This window comes from Neofelis nebulosa, chromosome 16 (assembly GCF_028018385.1).
Source record: "Neofelis nebulosa isolate mNeoNeb1 chromosome 16, mNeoNeb1.pri, whole genome shotgun sequence".
NCBI classification, from domain to species: Eukaryota; Metazoa; Chordata; class Mammalia; order Carnivora; family Felidae; genus Neofelis; species Neofelis nebulosa.
Window position 1 is genome coordinate 30752878 of NC_080797.1, and position 19715 is coordinate 30772592.

At 58.1% G+C, this 19715-nt stretch overlaps 2 protein-coding genes across 4 annotated transcripts in view; both read right to left on the reverse strand.

The window, feature by feature from the left end:
• Positions 1 to 1218: 1218 nt before the first annotated feature.
• Positions 1219 to 3445, reverse strand: SPPL2C (signal peptide peptidase like 2C). The gene has a single exon (XM_058704333.1). The coding sequence runs from the start codon at positions 3363 to 3365 to the stop codon at positions 1329 to 1331; it is 2037 nt and encodes a 678-aa protein (XP_058560316.1). The 5' UTR covers positions 3366 to 3445; the 3' UTR covers positions 1219 to 1328.
• Positions 3446 to 12213: 8768 nt separating this feature from the next.
• Positions 12214 to 19715, reverse strand: part of CRHR1 (corticotropin releasing hormone receptor 1) — a 47629-nt gene continuing 40127 nt past the window's right edge. For 2 of the 3 annotated variants that reach the window (XM_058703618.1, XM_058703617.1), the window contains exons 5-13: positions 17983 to 18089; positions 17123 to 17243; positions 16760 to 16913; positions 16402 to 16462; positions 14224 to 14296; positions 13875 to 13960; positions 13511 to 13646; positions 13289 to 13330; positions 12214 to 12718 (exon numbers count right to left, since the gene is read on the reverse strand). In XM_058703618.1, coding sequence (XP_058559601.1) covers positions 12578 to 12718; positions 13289 to 13330; positions 13511 to 13646; positions 13875 to 13960; positions 14224 to 14296; positions 16402 to 16462; positions 16760 to 16913; positions 17123 to 17243; positions 17983 to 18089 — 921 coding nt within the window. In that variant the 3' untranslated portion in view covers positions 12214 to 12577. The other variant, XM_058703619.1, reaches the window with a different exon arrangement.

Genomic DNA, 19715 nt, shown 5'->3' on the forward strand with positions numbered 1-19715 from the left:
GCCTGTTTCGGATTCTGTGTCTCCCTCTCTCTCTGACCTTCCCCTGTTCATGCTGTCTCTCCCTGTCTCAAAAATAAATAAACGTTAAAAAAAAAAGAAAAGAAAAGAAAAGGTCTTCAAAGAAGGTCTCCCTGTGTGTGGGGGGGGGGGGCATTTGAAATGGGACTGGAAGAAGAAGGAGCCAGCCAGTCCCAATCCTGGGGGTGGGAGGAGCAGGACGTTCCAGGTGGGGGAACCCTACTGGGGGAGGATGGGTGTGGGGGGGTCTGGTGTGCACTCCCTGACCCGAGGGGTAAGGGCAGGGGTGCAGGGTGTGGAGGGCTTGGGGGGAAGTTGGGGCCAGAACTCAAAGGCTTGTGGGCATTGGATTTAGGAGAGTAATAAAAACAGAATGAACATTCATAAAGCATTATGTCAGTCACCTGACATAAGCCAACTATTCCAACCTCCCCCAAATCCTATGATAAGTAGAGTTGTTATTATTATCCCATTTCACAGATGTGGAAACCATGCCCCTAAGAGATTAAATCACTTGCTCAGTGACACGCTGTGGGTCAGTGGCAGAGTTGGAATTTCTGGGGGGACAGCTGGTTCAAGAACCCTAACCGTTGGACCACACTGCCTCTGTGGATATGATTCCCTCACCTCCAACATAGACTTCTCCAGGAGGCCTTCCTGACCCCCGGGTTTGTTTCCTCAGCTTAAGCAACATATAACCGCACCATCCAGCCTAAAAAACCACGGGGGCACTCAAGAGGTCATCTTGTTTATGCCCCTGGCTCCAGGCAGATATGGTATTATAAGTCCCATCTTGAAGATGAGACAGCTGAAGCCAGAAGGGATTGGTCCGTGTCCAGAGTCGGTGAGGGAAGTATGGGAACCAGGGGTGTGGTCGAGGAGCAGTAATGGTTCAGTTGGACCCGAGCATGAGGAAAAGATAGGTGATGAGGGATGGGACCTGTCCACCAAGCTGAGGAGCCGGGGCTCTGGCGTGGAGGGTGGGCAGTGGGGGAGAGGGGAAGTCACTGCCCAGTAAGCCCTGGGAGCAAATCCTGGCCTTGCCGAGTAACTTCGTGTGAGTCCTGTGCCCTCTCTGAGCCTGTTTCCCACTCTGCACGATTTGGGGTTGGCACCTCTCCTAAGAACCCTCCAGGCCTTACATGGACTTACTCTGTGGCCACTGCTTTCTTACAGTCCCAGCAAAAAATGGAGCTCTGCTGGGTAGACACGGAATATCTTTAATGCCCTGATTTCCTTTTGACCGCGTGTGGCTTTGCTCTGAGGTATTCTGCCGGACCTTCTAGAGGCACGTGTCTCCGGGTGCTGGTTCACAAGGGAGCCTGGGTCGACATGCTCTCCTTTACCTTCAAGCCCTTCCTCTCGTGGAGCCCCGTCCAGGGCAGGCCGGCGTCGTGGGCCTGGGCCTGCGCGTGGCCCGGCTCTGAGGGCGATGGCATCGGTGGCATCAGAGGTATCAGCTCCTCCGAGGCCCCAGGGGAGGCACGAGGAGATTCGTCAGTGTCCAGGCTGGCATCGCTCCAGCCCTTGGAGCTATCGCTGTGGCCATCCGGACCAGCGGCTTCATCCTCGGGTATGGTGGCAATCTCGGCCGTGTCCTCCTCAAGGTTGGTGTCTGAGTTCCCTGCCAGGTGGCTGGCGGCCCCCTCAAACTTGCTGGCTGTGTGGACGTCTGCCGTATCCTCCCGCTTCTGCGCGGAGCCAGATGAAGGGGCGCCACGCAGCCCGGCCACAGCCTGGGCGGGTGTCTCAGCTCTGCCCTGGCCCATCCAGAAGAGGGCGAGCTCTTGGCGACAGGCGGCCACGGCCAGGCTGGTGAGCAGGGTGCTGGACACCAGGTACAGCAGGGCGGGCTGGCCCATCTGCATGAGGACCATGGCGACAAAAGTGACCAGCAGGCCCACGGCATAGGCCGCCGTGCAGGCCACAAAGTAGACCTGGCGGGAACGGACTTGCACATCAAAGCGATGACAGTAGGCCACCAGAAAGCCAGGGACCACAATGTCACCGAAGCCGAGGATGGAGAAGGGCTGGTCACACAAGGTCAAGGCTGAGAAGCTCAGCCAGGGCACTTTGAGCACCATGGGCAGCCTCTCGCGGCTCACGGAATCTACCGGGCCCGCCGCCACCCCCACCATGATGCTCTCGCCGGTCCTGGTGAGGAGGGGCGTGACGAAGACAAAGAAGACATCGAAGGCCAGCAGGGCCAGCAGGAAAGAGGCACAGCTCCTGAGCGTGGGCAGCCGCACGCGCCGCAGGACCAAAAGGCAGTAGGCCACGCCCAGCGCGTCCTGCAGGAGCCACGCCCAGCTGTCCTCGTTCCGGTGGGCGATCCAGAGGACGGTCACCGCCGCGCACAGGCCGCCCAGCAGCAGCAGGGGCAGCTGCAGGCAGGCGCGGTGGCCAGGCAGGGGCCAGCGGTATCGCTGCAGGGGCAGGTGGCGCACCAGGGGGGCCAGGCAGCTGTAGAGGCCGGTGCCCGCCCCCAGGCCGAAGACGGCGATCATGACGTAGACAAAACAGTCGTAGGAAAAGTAGAGGAGCAGCATGATGGAGCAGGACAGGGTGACCACCGCGCCCGTCATGGCCGGCGTGAAGTCCACCGGCGCGCCCTCGTCTTCCTCCTCCTGTCCCCGCGGGGCGGCCACTGCTTCCTGCCGGTGGTGACCGCCGGGCCCCCCTCCCCCCCGGGCCCGGCGCCGCTGCAGCCGGTCAGCCTCGGTCAGGCCGGCCCAGTAGCCGCCAGCGGCCACGGTGCCCACGGCCAGGATGAAGGTGATCACCATGTTGTAGTCGAGGACGGGCTCCGGGGGCGCGTACAGGGCCACGCGGACCTCGGCGCTGCCGTGGGTGTGGCGGAGGATGTCAAGCATGTCGTTGTAGCGGAGCACGGCCACGGGGATGGTGAGGCCGGGCAGGGGCTGGTGGGGGTCCTGGGGCGCCGGGGTGGTGTCTGAACACTGCTGGCCGCCGACCCGGCTCACGATGAGCAGCCCGTGGGCGCCTTGGCCCTGAGCCAGCCGGCCCTTGGCGTAGAAGCTGCAGTTGCCCCTCATGACCATGGCGGTGGTGTGGCGGAGGGGCCGCCGGCGGGGGGCGCCGGGCCGGACCTGGCGGGAGGAGTCCTTGCCCGGGCACCAGGGTGCCGTGGTACCATCGTGCAGGGGCAGGAGTGGGGCGTGGTGCAGGTCCCGGGGCAGGGTGACATAGTCGGAGCTGAACAGGATGCAGTAGTCCTTGCTCCAATTTTCTGACACCACGTGGGCCACGCCATACTCCCCTCCGGCGGCGGTGTTGGTGAGGAGAAGGAGGAGGAGGAGGAGGAGGAAGAATCCCAGGAACGCCATCCTCCTCAGCCACCTACTGCTGCATCCCAACGCGGCAGCGGCTCCCAGCACGGTCCCCTCTCCCAGGGGGTGGGTGTGGCCCTCTGTCATAGAGCAGCCCTGCCTCCCGTCTGGGAAACCAACCCGGGCCCCACCTACCTAATCACAAAGCCGTGCAGCCCAGGCTCAGGGCGGTGCTTTGGAGCACGGGGTCCCTCTCAGGATCCTGTTCCCTGACACTGCCTCCCGCAGAGAGGTCACCTGGGTCCCCACTCTGCTCAGTCCCTGGTGGGTCTGGGTCAGGTAATCTGAAATACAAGGTGGGAGGATGGGATGGAGGATCCCAGACACAAAGTCTGGACCAACTTGGCCCCTCACTGACTGGGTGGCTGGGCAGATGCCTCTTCTCTCTGCACCTGTTTCTTCAGCGGCCAAGAAATGAGGACATTGAGCAGAGAGTTTCTGAAGCTATTGCAGACTTTTCTTGAGCAGTTACTAAGTGCCAGATACTTTATCTGTACTCAGCGGGCCTTTGCAAAGAGGTATTACTATATCCGGCTGGCCTGAGGCTGCATGCTGTCCTCCAAAGTCCATGCCTCTTTGTATTGACACATGACCAGAATTTCATTTCTAGCCTCCCTTGGAGTTCGGAATGGCCATGTGGTCAAGTTCTTGCCAATGGAATTGAGCAGAAATGATGGGAGCCCTTTGGAAGCCTGAACAGAGACCATGAGACTCCTTGCTTGTCCCTTCCCTTCTCACAAGCCAGCCATGGGCAGGCCATTGACTATGGAGAGGAGGAATTGTCCTAAGGGACAGAAAGAGAGGAAGGAAAGGAACTGGGACCCCGGATGTCTACATGGAACAGTGTGTGGAGGGGGGACGTTCACTGTGAGATACATTACCTTCCTTGGGCCATTGGCTTCTTGTGGATCTCTCTGTTACAGCAGCTTAAACTTACCTGAACATTCCCATTTCATGGATGAGGAAACCTGAGCTCAGAGAAGCCCACCCCACAGGCCCCAGCCCCCCGCCCTCAGATCCAGCCCCCCTGCTCACACCTCCCTTGTCCAGGGAGCTGCCCGGCTCTGCCCCCGGGCCGGAGGCCTCACCTGCTGCTTGTTCTCATCCTTCAGGCCTTGGCTCCAACGTTATCTCCAACACCATGGTCAGGAGCAAGCAGGCCCGCTTGTTAGCTTTCACTACCACAACTCAAGATTTTGTTTGTGCATTTCCTTGTTTACTTTCTGTCTTTCCCTGGTCGAGTTCCATGAGGACAGGGACCTTGTCTATCTTTCTGCTGCTCTCAGATTCTGGAATAGCAAATGATGCTCAGAAAATGTGTGGGATGTGTGAATGCATGACCCTGTTTTTCTTCTCTCTCTCTTTTTTTAAAAATGTTTATTTTTGAGAGAGAGAGAGAGAGAGAGAGAGAGCACATGCACGGTGCAGAGAGAGGGTGACAGAGGATCTGAAGCGGGCTCTGTGCTGACAGCAGAGAGCCTGACATGGGGCTCGAACTCATGAACTGTGAGATCATGACCTGAGCTGAAGTTGGACTCTTAACTTACCGAGCCACCTAGGCACCCCTATAATTGACCCTGTTTTTCAGTAGAAGGGACCAAGGCGCAGGGCAGTGAAGAGACTTTTCCAAGGTGACACATGGGTGATAGAGACAAGATTGAAATCCAGGCTGTGGGGTGATGGAGCTTCTGGCTACCCCTGCTGTGCTCTGAGCAGTGTGCTCAGGGGACAGTGGTCAGCCCACTTGTCCCAGATGATTGGGACTGGGTAGCAGATGGATTTGCTGAAAAAAAAAATCACTTGAAGAGGGGACTCCTTAAAAAGTCACCTCCATACTTTACATTTGGTATTCGGAGGTGACACTTTTGAAAGGTAACGATGTCATCAGGGTGGAGCCCTCAGGAATGGGATTGGTTTCACGAGAGACACAAGAGAGGTGACGGGAGGATACGGTGTGACGGCAGCTGTCTGCAAACCAGGAACAGCACTCTCAAGGGGAACCCACTCAGCTGGCACCTTGACCTCACACTTCCCAAGCTCCCTGAACCGGGTAAAATTGTGCTTGTTGTTTAAGCCACCCAGTCTATGGTATTTGTTATACGGCCCAAGCTGACTGAGACAAAGTCCAAAATCAAGGTGTCAGCAGGGCCATGCTCCCTCTCAGACTCTGGGTAGGACCCTTTCCTCACCCCTTCCTCATCTGGGTGGTGGCTGGCAATCCATGTTACTCCTATCTCTGCCCCTGGTCACACGGCATTCTCCCTCGTGCTATATTGGGGCCCATCCAATGACTTTATGTTAACGTAATCACATCTGCAAAGACCCTATTTCCCAATAAAGTCACGTTGGTAGGCCCTGGGGTTTAGAACTCCAACATCTTTTGGGGAACACAGTTTGACCCATGAAGCACATTTTATTTTAACTTTCACAAGGTGCACAGTCACTGATCTTCTGAAGGCGTCTGCTTTGATTATGGGTCCATCCCCTGGAGTTCCAAGTTGCCTTCCTTGTGAAATCCATGCTGATGAGACACCGTCCCCAACATCCAGCTTTGGGTTCTCTGGGGGTGGAGGGCAGCCTGAGAGGACCTCGCAAAGTGGTCAGCAACTAGAACCACGTAGACTCTGTCAGGCTCCTCCCACCCAGGTATTTCTTTACATTTGTCTCACCGCCACCTGAGTCGACAGCTGATTGTGTGACTCAGATCGTGTCTTTCAACTGAATTTTCACGAGCGACAACATTTCTCCTTGTGCCATTCTGTTTCATCCATTGCGACAACATTTAATTCGATTATAAACAGTAATTTCCGTGACAAGGGAACTGTCAGAAATACATTAGGGAACAAAGCCAGTAGACTGGTGAGCGTACCCCAGCTGGTTCGGGGACACGCGGCAGGGCCCAGGGATGGGGGGCGGGGCAGGGAGGCCGCTAGCTTCTCCTTCATGGGCTCCCGTCGCTCAGGGGCAGTTAGGGAAGCAGGAACTCTCTGCACCCCAGCACCCAGGTCCGAGCACGGCAGGGCCAGCCAGCCTCTTTCTGAGGGCTGCAGGCCCCCAGCTCCTGATGTTCAGCTCAGACCCTCGCTCAGGGCTCTGCTCTCCCAACATAGGGAGTCTTGAGTCTCTTAAAAGTCAACGACCAGCACCCCTGGTGACTCTGGTTAAAAACGCAGATGGTAACAAGTTCAGGCGAAGATGCGGAGAAATTGGAAGTCTCTTAACGTTGCTGGTGGAGAGGGAGACGCAGCGGCCTTACAAAGCGGTTTGGCGGGTCCTCAGTAAACGAAGCATGAAGCGCGTAGAGTTACCATACGAACCAGCAATTCCAGCCCTGGGATATATAACAACAGGACTGAAAACAGGTATTCAAAACAAACAACCAAACAAACTTGCATGTGAATGTTCACAGCAGGACCATTCACAGCAGCTTGGGATAGGTGGAAAGGACCCAAATGTCCTCCAATGGATAAATGGATAGAGCGAGGTCTCTCTATTAATCAGCCATAAAAAGGAATGAAGTTCTGATACGTGCCGTGATATGGATGGACCTTGAAAATATTATGCTGGGGTGCCTGGGTGGCTCAGTCGGTGAAGCGGCCGACTTTGGCTCGGGTCATGATCTCGCGGTTCGTGGGTTCGAGCCCCGTGTCGGGCTCTGTGCTGACAGCTCAGAGCCTAGAACCTGCTTCGGATTCTGTGTCTCCCTCTCTCTGACCCTCCCCCACTCATGCTCTCTCTCTGGCTCTCAAAAAAAATGAATAAATGTTAAAAAAAACTTGTGCTAAGTGAAAGCAACCAGACACAAAAAGAGAAATATTGTATGATTCTACTTTTATGATATCTCCAGAATACAGAAATCTACAGAGACAGAAAACAGGTTCGCGGTGGCAGAGGCTAGGAAGATGGTATGGGGGGTGACAGCTGAATGGGAATGGGGTTCCCATTGGGGTGATGACAAGGTTCTGTAACTAGACCAGTCTGTGCCCTGATTTGGGGTTCAGAAATGTAGGCTCCTTCCCTTCCCTTGGGCTCCTGTTGCCCTGGGCTCAAAGGATTCTCTTTAGGCTCATTCCCTCTGAGGCTCTTCCTAGGACCTGGCTCACTGAAGTGTCTATCCAATCTCTGCACCCAAAGACCACCCCACCCCCCGCCCCCACAGCCCTGGAGTTGTTCTTCTCTGCGGCTGCTTGGTGCCCAGACAGTGGCCTGCACCAATGCCCTGGTAGGTGCCATCACACAAGCTACAGCAGCACCCACCCCCTCCAGATTCCATCCCTTTCCTTGAGGGCATCCTCTGCGTCAGCAGCTTTGCCCCCTCCCTGCTGCTCTTCTTACGGCCTGGGATCTCAAGGTCACAGTCCAGGGTAGGCCAGGGGCAATGTCTCTGCCTTCTGTTTAGAGGACCTAAGGGACACCTGGAGCGTTTATCTTCATCCACTTGGGGCAGCAAGGGCATAGCGGGCCTTAGCCCGGTGTGGCTGCTCAGGAAGGGTGGGGTAGGTGCCCAGCTCACCTGGCCCGCTCACTGCCCTCGCTTCCTGGCCCAGTGCTGTCCTAGCTGCATGTTCTAGAGATAGTGCTCCCTCTTCAACTCCCCCAGTGACGAAGGCAAGAGATAGGAGCACCCACAGGTCTCCCTCCATGTCGTCCCCCACCCTAGCGGGGTGCCGGCTGCATTTTCCCAGTCTCCTCTTGAGGCCCTGAGCATATGGCCCTCACCCTTGCTTCTGTCCCCACCTGCCTTGGCCCAGTGGGCAAGGAGGTTGGGCGGCAGCCATCTTTCCAGGACCCTTTGGAGGGGCAGGGGGAGTGGGTGGCAATCTGGTGGCTGAAGGTGGTCTCTGGAGTTCTCTCCAAAAGATGATCTCACTGATGCTTCCGACACACTTAAAGCTTTGAAAAATACACATGGTGCAGGCCAGTCTTGGGCCCGAGCCTGACTGGCAGGATCTACAGAGATTGTGGGCTGTCAGAGGTCGAGATAGGAAGTGATGCTCTGGGATAACACAGGGACAGGGAGGCTGGCAGCCTGTGGCCAGCCTGGAGGCCAGGCTGGGTTCGGGAGTGGGCCACCTGATGCCCGTGCTTTGCAGGTGTCAACTCTGACTTCTGGCTTTGTGTCTGCATGCTGTTTGTCCACAAATTAAGGACACTGAGGAATTTCCCCAGGGAGGGTATCAGAGGGGCAAAGAACTCCTTCTGCATGTGGGCGGAACATGGTAGAAGCTGGGCGGGGCCAGCCCGGGCTCACATGCCACTGCCCGGTGCTCTGGGGCAGGTCTTGTAACCTCTCCGTGCCTCACTTTCCCCATCTGTTAAATGGGGGTAACAGCCCCTGGCTCACAGGGTGGTATGAAGCGTAGGTGAGGTCAACAAGTGAGAGGCACCCAGTAGGCACTCAGTCCATGATAACATTGCTGGCGTTAGAATGCAGAAACCAGCTTGGGTTTGGACTGAGGGTGGGTAGTTGAGTTTGAAGTCGGGCCCGATGAAATGATCCTGAGAGATCCTTGAACTGGAGGCCAGTGAACCCCTTGCATGGACTGAGCAGAGCCTGGGTGGGTGCAGGGAGACCCACAGAAGCTTCTGGTGGCCTGGGCTGCAGTTAAGTATCATTTTAGGGAGTGGAGGGATGGCGGATGTTGGGAAGGTGGGAAGGGCGTGCTGGGAATCAGGATGGATGTACAGAACCCTCACTACTCCCACCCAGCTGAGCTCAGCAGCTGGACATCGGCTGTGGCATCTTTGGGCTAGTCCCTTCCTCACCTGGGACTTATCTCCAGCCAGACCATCTGAAGCCCTGAGGCCTCCTGCTCACCAACCCCCCCCACCCCGCCCCTCCCAGAGTTGCTCTATCTGTCCTGGCCTCCTGAAGCCCAAGCCCAGTGACTTCAGTCACCTGAGGGCGTGGAAAGAACCCTGGACGTGGACCCAGAGGACTTTTGATCTCAGAGGAATCACCAGGCCTCGGTTCCCTTGGCTGTAAAATGGGATGATTCCTGCCTCTGTGAGTCACTTGAAGATTAGACAATAAATATTATAAAGGATTTTGCAGATTGCAAATTTACAAATGCCCACAATTAAGGTATTATTATTTGGATTCTAAAACCCCCTTTCCTCCCTAACGCGTGTTTTTCCCACATCTGCTTCTCTCCCCAGTCCTATCCCAGGGCATCTGACCCAGCAGCAGCAGAAGGACTGAGGAGGCCTGGGGGTGGGGTTGGGGGGGAACTGAGCACCCCAGGGCAGGGGCGGGACCCCCACTCAGAGGCGGAGGAGCAGGAACCAGAAAACCAAAACCCCACGGTGCGTTTTTCCTCCACTGGTGCTCTGTGCCCACGAAGGAGGGTCCCAAGGAGAAATGGGCTCGCGTCGAGTACTTGAGGGGAAGGCCGCCTCTGGGTACGGTGTGGAGAAGTTCTTCCAGGCTTGAGCAAGGGGCCTGCCCCACAGGGACCCCCACGCTGCAGCTGCCGGCCTCTCCCCCAGTGAAGCCACGTGTGTGTCTCTTGGTCCGTCACACTCCCACTCACCCAGCCCACAAGCTGAACCTCAGGGCACAGTGACCCTCAGAAACCCTATCTGGGGGCCTGCCCTCACCCTGGACCCCCGGGGCCGTGGGCTGGGAAGGGTTAAACTCTGGGCACCTGCTCCAGGTGGCCCCTCCTCCCTTACAGTCTCTGAATGGGAGGCGTCCTGAGGCTCATCTGGACCAGGCCCTGCCTGCCCAGGGACCCTGCAGGCAGCTTCTTTGGGGACTATCAGCCTCCTCTTGGAGGTGTCCTCTGCTCTGGGCCTTGCAGTTGTTTGCTGGCCTGCGTCTTGGGGTGCTGAGTGCACAGCAAGAGCTCAGAGGACACCATCAGCCACCGCAACCAGGAGGCTCAAGCAGGAGAGAGGGTGCTGGCCCAGCTCGGCCTCTCCGGACCTCTAGTCCATGCAGCCCCCTGACGATGTCCCCCACTCCTCCCAGGCTCCTCCGTCCTTGGGAAGCGCCCGTCCCCACAGCCTGGCTTGTGCAGGAGAAGCCTTGCTCTCTCACCTCATTGGGTGAAAGGCAGAGTGGAGAAAGGTGCCTCAGTCATGGCCCTGTGACACTCAGCAGGCGCTTCTGGTCCCTCCTGGTAGATGCGTCCTTCTCCAGGGCTTCTCTCTCACCAACCCCCCCTCCGTTGCTCAGGAAGCTGTCACCCTATCTCTGTCCTGCTGCCCTGGTCCCCTCCCAGCGTCCCTGGCTGGAGACCCAGAAGCGAGCCCCAGGCTGGTGGAGAGCCTGTGTGGGGACCCCCTCCCCTGCCCTGATAGTGCAGGCTGTGGCTCCCACACACCGCTCTGTCTGGGCCTTCGGTCCTGGTCTTGCGGCCTGTGTGGCTGTGAGGCTGGGGGGAAGTGCAGGGAGATTAGCACCCCCAGGGAGCAGCCTTCCTCCCAGATGGCCCCTTGGATGGGCTGAAGGCGGGTGCGCCCCACTCCGGCTCCCCACGCTTCTGCAACAGGATTACGTTCCAGCCGCCTGCAGCGGTGGCTGTGGTGTGGCCATCGCCCCCTTCCCGCTGCCTCCCTTTCCTGGCCTCATGCCCCCACCTGCTGCCTGTGCCCCCCTTCCCTGAGTTGGTTCCGGAAACCTTGTCCCTGGGTCTGTTTCCGGGACAGTGTCAAGGCCTCCCTACCTCTACTTCCTGCGGCCTTGGGGCTGGGACACATTCCTGTCTGGTATCCTTGCCATACTCTTGCTCAAACTGTCTCCGTGGCCCCCATCCCATCCATGGTGTCCTTGGCCAGCACTGCTCACCCATGGCCCTTCTCTCCCTATGACTCACCCCTTCGAAGAGGCGTCCTTATCGGCTGGGCTCCGCTGACCCGTGCCCCCAGCGGCTCACCTAGCACCCCAGCCTGATGGGTGTGAGTGGTATCAGGTTTCCCAGCCCCACAGTGGCCCCGAAGACTGCAAAGTGGCCTCCGTTTCTCTGCTGCGCCCTTCCCACCCACCCCCGCACAGTCCAGACCTTCACAAATGCTGGTAGAAAAGATAAATATTATTATTTACAGCAGCCATGCCCTCACAGCTGACACCCTTATCTCCCAAAGCCCTGCTCTAGTGGCCCAGTACCTCTAGACACGGGAGGGTCCAGTGGGGGCTGGCTGGTTGCCCCTAGAGTCACTTGTCCTGCTCCAGGATGCTCAGGCAGAGAGAGGCCAAGTGCCCTGCCCCTTCTATTTTTGCTTAGCTAATCACGATGCCCCAGAGGACATCCGGGGGCCACAAACTCCCTGTGACCAGCAGAGAGGCTGTCCCCGGGGCCAGACCACTGAAGCCAGCGGCAGGGGGGCCCTGAGTAGCCTCTGTCCCCTGATGAGGAGACTGGCTTTGGCCGGGGCACACCCTGGCTCTTGCTCACCAGCCACGCGGTCACCCTCCCACCCCCGTCTTTCCACAGAGGGGGAGACACCAGGGACAGGAGGTGCAGAAATCAGGGTGCAAATATTATGTGTGGCCAAGGAGGGGAGCCTGAGTGGCCTGTGGGGCAGTAAAGTTCCAACGGTGCAAGGCAGCAAGGCAGGGCGTTTCTGCTGGAAGTGCCACAGGGCCAGATGAAGTTTCGGTGGCTGGGGAGGATCCTAGTGGCGCGGCCGATTGCCTGATGATGTCACCTGATCTATAATGACATTGCCAGGGCTTCTGCCTTGGTTCCCATCGGTATTGGAAGGCATTGCCAACACCCGGAGGCGCCATCATGGTGGTTGGGATGCTGTCACAAGAGTTTCCCATGATGCCCCTGGCAGCGAGGACAAGCCCCAGGTCTTCCAGTGGGTGGTACCTGGAAGGATTCCAGGAATCCTGACATCTTGTGTCGTGGGAGAAGACACCTTTTGGAGAGACCCGTGTGCTGCTTTGGATTTCCACCTGGCCATTTCTACTCCATTCTGATGTCGCCTCCAGGGGGGCCTGGGGCAAGGGGGAGCCAGAGGCCGTGGGCCCGGCCCAGTCTTTATAGGCTATTTCCCGTCATCCCCTGGCCCAGACTGGGTCTGCTCTCATAGGCTGAACTCCCGCTCAGCTGGGGGTTCAGCCAGGGGGGACCCCCCCCGCGAGGATGTCCGTGCCAGATGCTTCTGGGGGCGCAGGGTGTGGGGAGGCGCTGATCCCCTCCACAGACAGGGCAGCTGGCTGAGCCTGGAGACCGTCTTCCCCTCCCCGGCCCTCGAGCTCAGACGGCCGTGGACGGCTTGATACTGTGGAAGCTGACACGGGTCGGGGAGGTGGGGATGGACATGGCGCGGGCCACGCGGGCGCGGATCGAGTGCTTGTCCTGCCATCGGTGCCACCTCTTCCGGACGGCAGAGCGGACCTGTGGGCACGGAGCGGAGCATGATGTCCGAGCCCGGGTCTTAGGTCCCACCCCTCCCTTCGGGCTGCCACGAGCAGCTGTACGTGTGATGGGTCCACAGGTGCTCGGGACGCAGGTGTGAAATGCACGGGCCACCCGGGAGGTGGTGACATTCACATCGCCAATGTTGTTTATTTGCAGATTTGTTAGAGGAGGGGTGCCCTTTGCTCATCTGCACGAAGGCGTCATACGGCTTTTGCCGTGAAGAGTTCCTACCTTCAGCATGCATGCACACCCTGACCAAGGGCTCAGCCCTTCCTGGTTTCAACAAGCCTTTTCATAGACTCATTGATGAGGCTGAAGCCTTGGCTGTGCCAAATGCCTATGGGGGCAAAGGAGTGGGCTTGTCACTCCAGGAGCAGAGTGGGCAGGTGGCGGGGACCCTCCTGCGGCTCCCCGCAGCATCCCCATTAGGGACCCAGGGGCGGGGAAGAGATGGCTGGCACGTGGAGGGCAGGAGGGGCCTGCAGACAATCTCGGGTCCCAACAGGCCCCCCTCCGTCCTGAGCTCTGGGACCCCGGCGTCCTTACCTCACTGTTGAGGAAACAGTAGAATACAGACACGAAGAACCCCTGGGGTGGACAGAGAAGGTGGGTCAAGGGCCTGCGGCAGGTGTGGCCCCACCCAACCTCCAGGCCACCACCCCCTTCCTCTCCAGAGCCTCCTGCCCCTCCAGAGCCCTGCCTGGGAGAATCCCCACCGAAGGAGGTCGGGGGACAGCCAGGGCCAGAGCGAGGGGCGGGCGGTGGTACCTGGAAGGATTCCAGGAAGGAGTTGAAGTAGATGAAGACGACCCGGGAGACCTCGTCCTCCCCGGGGTTCACAAAGAACAGCATGTACGTGATGCCCAGGAGGGGAAGCAGCACCAGAGTGGCCTTCACAGCCTTCCTGAGGTGAGGCGGGGTGGGGAGGCCCAGAGTCACAGCCCATCCTGGGACGGGTGGTGAAGAGGGCTGGGCCTGGGGGCAGGGTGCCAGGTTCCCAGGAATGTCTGAGATGGGGAGCCGGGGTTTCGGGAGGGACTGTCAGACCTGTCGGGGTCGGGGGGAGACCCTGGGTCAGAGGCTGGGCTCTCTGAAGCCCTCAGGATTGGGGGAGGGAGGCGGGCCGGGTTACCTGTACTGAATGGTCTCAGATGTGGTGGACGCCCGGAGTTTGGTCATGAGAATGCGGACGATGTTGAAAAGGAAGATAAAATTGATCTGTAATTTGAGCACACGGTGGGATGGTGTGGGCGTGTGTGTGTGTGTGTGTGTGTGTGTGCAAAATGTTGGGGGGAGGGTGGGTGGACGGGGCAGGGCCTCGGCCGTCTCAAGTCTGCTCTTGGTGTCCCTACTTCTCTCCCTCCACCTTCGTTCATGCTTACACATTCCTGGCCCCATGCCCCCGCCTCTAGGCACGGGGACCCTGTCAGTCCACAGGAGGCACCCTTCTCTCCTGCCCCCCCCCCCACCCAGGTTCTTACCAGCAGGACCAAGATCATGGGGCCCTGGTAGATGTAGTCAGTGTATACCCCAGGCCTTTTGCCAAACCAGCACCTAGAAAGCCACAGAGAAAAGGTAAGGGGGGAGGCCATCTGGGTCTGGTTCGGTAGCATGGGGAGGGGCGGTGCTTGGCCAGGGCAGGACTGGGGCCAGAAGCCAGGATCTGGATGCCTCGATTCCAACCCTGGCAGAAGGTCAAGATTCCACCACAGTGCCTCAGTTATTCCATCTGCAGAATGGACACCACGCTATTATGAGATGTAAAGCTGGATACACGCAACGTGGCAGGGAGGGCAATTGTGGACCAGAGCACAGAGCGGCACAGGCAAGGGCTCAGCACACCACTGCTCCCCTCTGTCCCCACTGTGGCTCTGGCACAGGCCCACTAACTAGTGGTTCTCTGCCCCTGTCACGCAGTGGTTCCCCAACAGCTAATGACCCCTGAATCTGTTTAATTGCAGCCTCAAGGCAGAGATTCCACAGGCTCCACCTGCTGGAGAGGCAGAACTGCTTTTAATCTTCTTGAATGTCCCTCCAGAAATCTCTTGGGGGGTGGGGGATGGGGCACATGGGAAGTCCCATGTCCTTGTGCAGAGACAACGGCCCCCAGGGTATACAGACCCACGGTGCCTGGATCTCATGATGCTTCCATAAACCAGACGCTGAGATTTTTATGTGAAACCTCTTGACCTTTTAAAGGTTTGAAACAAACTCAAGGTTTCGAAAGACACCAGGGAAACCAAATGCAAGCCGTCTGGGGCCAGGTCTAGACCTTAACCCCAGGATCTACAAATTCTTTCCGGCGTCTCACCCCTGGATCCCTTCTGCTGCGGTGTCAGCACCTTACCACTAGATGGCGCTCCAGAGCCACTCAGACCGACTTTCTTAAGCCAGGCGTCTTTTCCTCCAAGACGCAGACTCACACACACTGGGTCTTCCTGTCCTCGCCTGTAATCACTTGCCCACCTGCAGGCACAGGCACCATCGCCCAGGGTTTAAGATGCCCTTGCGCCGGACCCCAACATCCGGAGCGTTACTGCCAGGCCCCCCAGCGGTGTCTGCAACTGGCCGCTCTCCCAGCCCAGGCCCCCACCCTGCCCGCTGTGCCAACGAAGGGAGAGCCCGCCGGGCGGAGTCAGGAAGGATCAGCCTGGTAAATATGAGTATCATTTTCCAGGCTCCTTGTCCAGCCCAGTGAGGTTGTGGGCAGCCCCCTTCCCTCTAGGAGGGTGGAGGGGGGACTTGTCATTGTGATGGAGATCAGCTGGAACCCCACTCAGACAATGGGCCCCTGAGAACGCTTTGGCATGGAAGGTGCTGGCACCTCCCAGGCTGTCTATAACCATATTTTCTGCCTCTCTCTCTCAGTGATTCTCAATCTTAGCCCCTAAAATTCCCGGTGCTCACACTCCAGACCACCACTAGATGTAAGCGTTCCACCTTTGGGAGGTCAAGCCTGGGCGTTCAGACTTTTTAAAGCTTCCTGGAAGATTCCAACATGAGCCAAGGCTGAGAATCACTGCAGCAGAAGTCTAATTTTCAGGGGCAATTGGGAACACCCGAGACCAAAGTCATCTCAGGACGTCAGAGCTGGAGGCTGGAAGGACCCTATGAGATCATCAAGATTAATTTCTACAAAACCCATGGAATCTTTTGTAAAACAAGTCTTAATATTTTTAGTGCCAGACATTATTCTAAATGCTTCCATATACAGGAACTCGTGTCATCCCCACAAAAACCCTTTGCGGGAGGCACTGTTGTTAGGATGCCCATTTTACAAATGAGGAAACTGAGGCACACTGGAATAACTAGCCCAAGGTCATATAACTACTTAATGATGGGTCCATGATTCAGAACCTGGGCACTCTGACTCCAGAGACTTCCAGGAACACTTATGCTGTTCTATATGGCGTGAAATTGCAAGACGGATACAGGAGCCTGAATCTACCCATCCAGCCTCACCTAGAGCACAGCACTGCTAGGGATCCTCGGACTGAGTCCAGCCCCCAGCACTCTCCCTGTATGGACGAATAATGACCCTGACCGGGCAGGTGATGTGGCCGAAGTTCCTCGGGGAATGTCAGGCAGAGCTGGGCCAGGAGCCTGGACCTCGGGGCTCGGGGGGCCCTGAGGGCAGCGAAGGGCAGGAGGTGACTCACTTCTCATTGTCGTAGTACAGCTTCCCAATGGCCCAGGCCACGATGATGGGGAAAGGCACACCTGGGGAGAGACTGGCTGTCACAGAGCCCATCGGTGGGGTCTGGAGGACGCAGGGCTGGAGGACCCCAGGGCAGCCCAGGGTCTAGAAGTGGGCAGGGGTTCCCCAGGGTCGAGCTCATACTCACTTGCCCAGCATGCCTCCTTCAGGGTGTTCCTGCTGCCCCCCATCCCCAAATGGTGCTCACCCCACCGCCCTGACCTGGCTCTGGTCTCCCAGCTCCCCCCTGCCCCAGCCAGCTGGCCAGATCTGGGTGAGGAGCGGGGAGCCCGGCTGGGGCAGGGGGCCTGTGCGCTCACCCCAGCCGATGCAGATGAACATCCACTTGCGCAGCCGGTCGGTGGAGTAGGTGAGCACGATGGCCGTGTGCAGGTAGCAGCCCTCCCCGAACATCCAGAAGAAGTTGGTCACGTGGAAGTAGTTGTAGGCGGCTGTCACCAACCTGCACCAGCCCTGCCGCCCCACCCCCACCCAGAGATGACACTGAGATGGGGGACAGGGGTGTGGCAGCGGCGGCACCCCACCCTGGGCTTGGCGCCTCCTATCGGCCAAATTCAACCCCTGCCCAGGGAACCGCTCCTGTTTTACTGGGCCCCTTTCCCACCAGGGCAGTCCCACCCAGACCCTTCCCCTGACCGTGGGCCTGCCCCCCCAGGACACACCACATTGCTCTGGTGGACTTCGGGGCTCATGGTGAGCTGGACCACAAACCACGTGGCATTGCGCAGGATGAAGGCCGAGACGAGGTTCCAATGGATGATGTTTCGCAGGCACCGGATGCTCCTGGGGGGCAGCAGGGGAGGGGGGGGTGACGGGAACCAGGGGAGGAAAGGAGAGATGAAGGACAGGCCGCCAGCGTCACTCCAGCCCAGGCGTATGGACGGGGAAAGCGAGGGCAGGGCTGACCGGCTGTGTCATACCAGGAGGTGGCGACAGGGGCCCTCTGGATGCCCCCAGGGCCCTTCCGACCTGAGACCCACCCAGACCTAAGCTTGGTGGCGGAGCTGGCCGCACTGCCAGTGCTCCAGGGACCCGGGGCTGCTGAAGGGGGTGCCTCCCATGGCCCCCTCCCCTCCCCGCAGCTCCCGGGTCAGAAAACACAAAACATAAGAGGTTTCCAGTGGGATGACTCCCTCTGAGCCTTCAGGCCTGATGCTCAGCTCCTGCTCCTGCCCCCATTCCTGGCACAGACCTGCCTGGCATTGCCACCTGCGTCCTTGGCAGCAGTTCTGGACCCAGGCAAGTCCAAGCTCAAAGGCCTCCACCTTCCTGGCCTCCCAAATGGGTGCATCTTGGCAAGGGTGTGGGTGGCCTAAGGTGAGCCCCGTAGCAGTTACTGGGCTGGGGGGGGCAGAAATGACCCTGCCAGAGGCTCCAAGAGACCTGGGCTCCCGTATCTGTCACCACCTCCCACCAAGGTGAGGGGGCAGGGCGCCCAGTGCTCCCTGCCCAGTGCCGGCCCTCCGGCATCTTACTTCTGTACCCTGCTCAGGGCCTGGGGCCAGCACTGAGTCTTTCTCACCTGAGCCGCAGAAAGAGGACAAAGGCCACCAGGAGGGCCACCAGAGAGACGCAGTGGCCCAGGTAGTTGATGATGACAGCGACATGGTAGTGTACCTTGCTTTTCTTCTGAGGTAGGAGAGAGGGACAGACGTGAGGCTCCCACATAGCTGCACCCCTGCACCCACTGGACACGTGAGGATAGCCCCCTTAGGTGGCCGAGACGGGGTCGATAATGCTAATAGTTATTCCCCTTCCTGAGCCCTGACTATGGTCAAGCATGGCCCTGGAGCAGGGCCGTCCAGTTTGAGACCGTGTCTGTCTATCTGTCCCTGAATCCCATGCTCTGCCCACTGCTCCGTGCTATTAGACAAATCCCAGCTAAGTCGGGTCTCCACATCACACAGGGTTCCCTGCTCCACGTAAATGAAGACGTGTGCACAGCCCTCACGGTTCCATTCTGTCCGATCCCCAGGTGACCCTCCTGGGCACGGACACCAACCCTCTAGGACTTTTTTCCTCATCCATTTCTTTTTTTTAAAAAGTTTATTAAGTTTATTTATTAGAGAGAGAGAGAGAGAGAGAGCACAAGCAGGGGAGGGGCAGAGAGAAGGAGAGACAGAATCTCAAGCAGGCCCTGCACCATCAGCACAGAGATCCACGTGGGGCTTGAACTCATGAACTGTGAGATCAAGAGACAGACACTTTCACTGACTGAGCCACCCAGGCGCCCCTCCTCCACTTCTAAGTTGAGCCATCATCTCTTTGATTACCCAGAATCCCTCCTCGCGGAGGGAACCTGCCCCTAGTGGCCACGGAAGGAAGGGCAGTTGCATCCACAGAATCATTACAGACCATAAGAACTCTCTAGGCTCCATAACGCATTTTCCAGGTCCTACCCCTGGTCCAGGGGGTCTGCTGGGAATGAACGGGACCCCTTCCCGGGATTATAATGAAGCCCCACCCCCACCCCCCGCCTCAGTGTTACCACTTCATTCACTGCATAAAATAAAGGAAGGTGAGAAGTGCTGTGGTCTCTTCTTTCTGGAGTAAGTAAGCTCCCTGAGGCATGAAGCCTTTCCAGGTCCAGAGTGTTTTCGTATCTCTTGTCTCCTCAACCCGTTAAGGCCACCATGTAGAGGAGCTGGAAGGGAGTCTATACCTTATTTTGCAGAAAAACAGGCCTAGAAGTGTGTTGACTCATTCAAGGTCCCTCAGCCTCAAACCATCTCTTAACCAGCACGTGCAGACTGGCAAGGTGCTGAGACTGCAGATGTGGCCCCCACCCCATAATGGGGGACTGGTGGTCCCCATTGCCCAGCTCTATGCAGATTCTGCCCCCCAAGAGCAAAGCCCCTCTTCACCCTTTCCTGGGTCCCGAGAGGGGCACACAGTAGAGCTCCATAACTGTGTGAAGGAAGGACAAATTTTGTTGAAAAGCAACCGGCTTTGCAAAGGGCGGGGGTGTGAGGGCGTCCCTGTTAGCACCTCCCTCCCCTCCCCTTCTTGGGTCCTGGGGTGGGGCCAGGCCATGAGTAAGTTCACAAAGGTCACGTTCGACCTTTTAGAGCCACTGAAGAGCTCCTGGCTCTCCACAGACCTTCCTGTCGGAATTCCAGAATCCATGGGCATCAGAGCTGGTCCTAAGGGATCGAGTCCAGCCCTACTCACTTTCCAGATGAGGAAACTGAGGCCCAAACTCACCCAAGAACAAAGGATGTACCTCTGCAGCCGGCCACCTAGCAGGCACCCGAG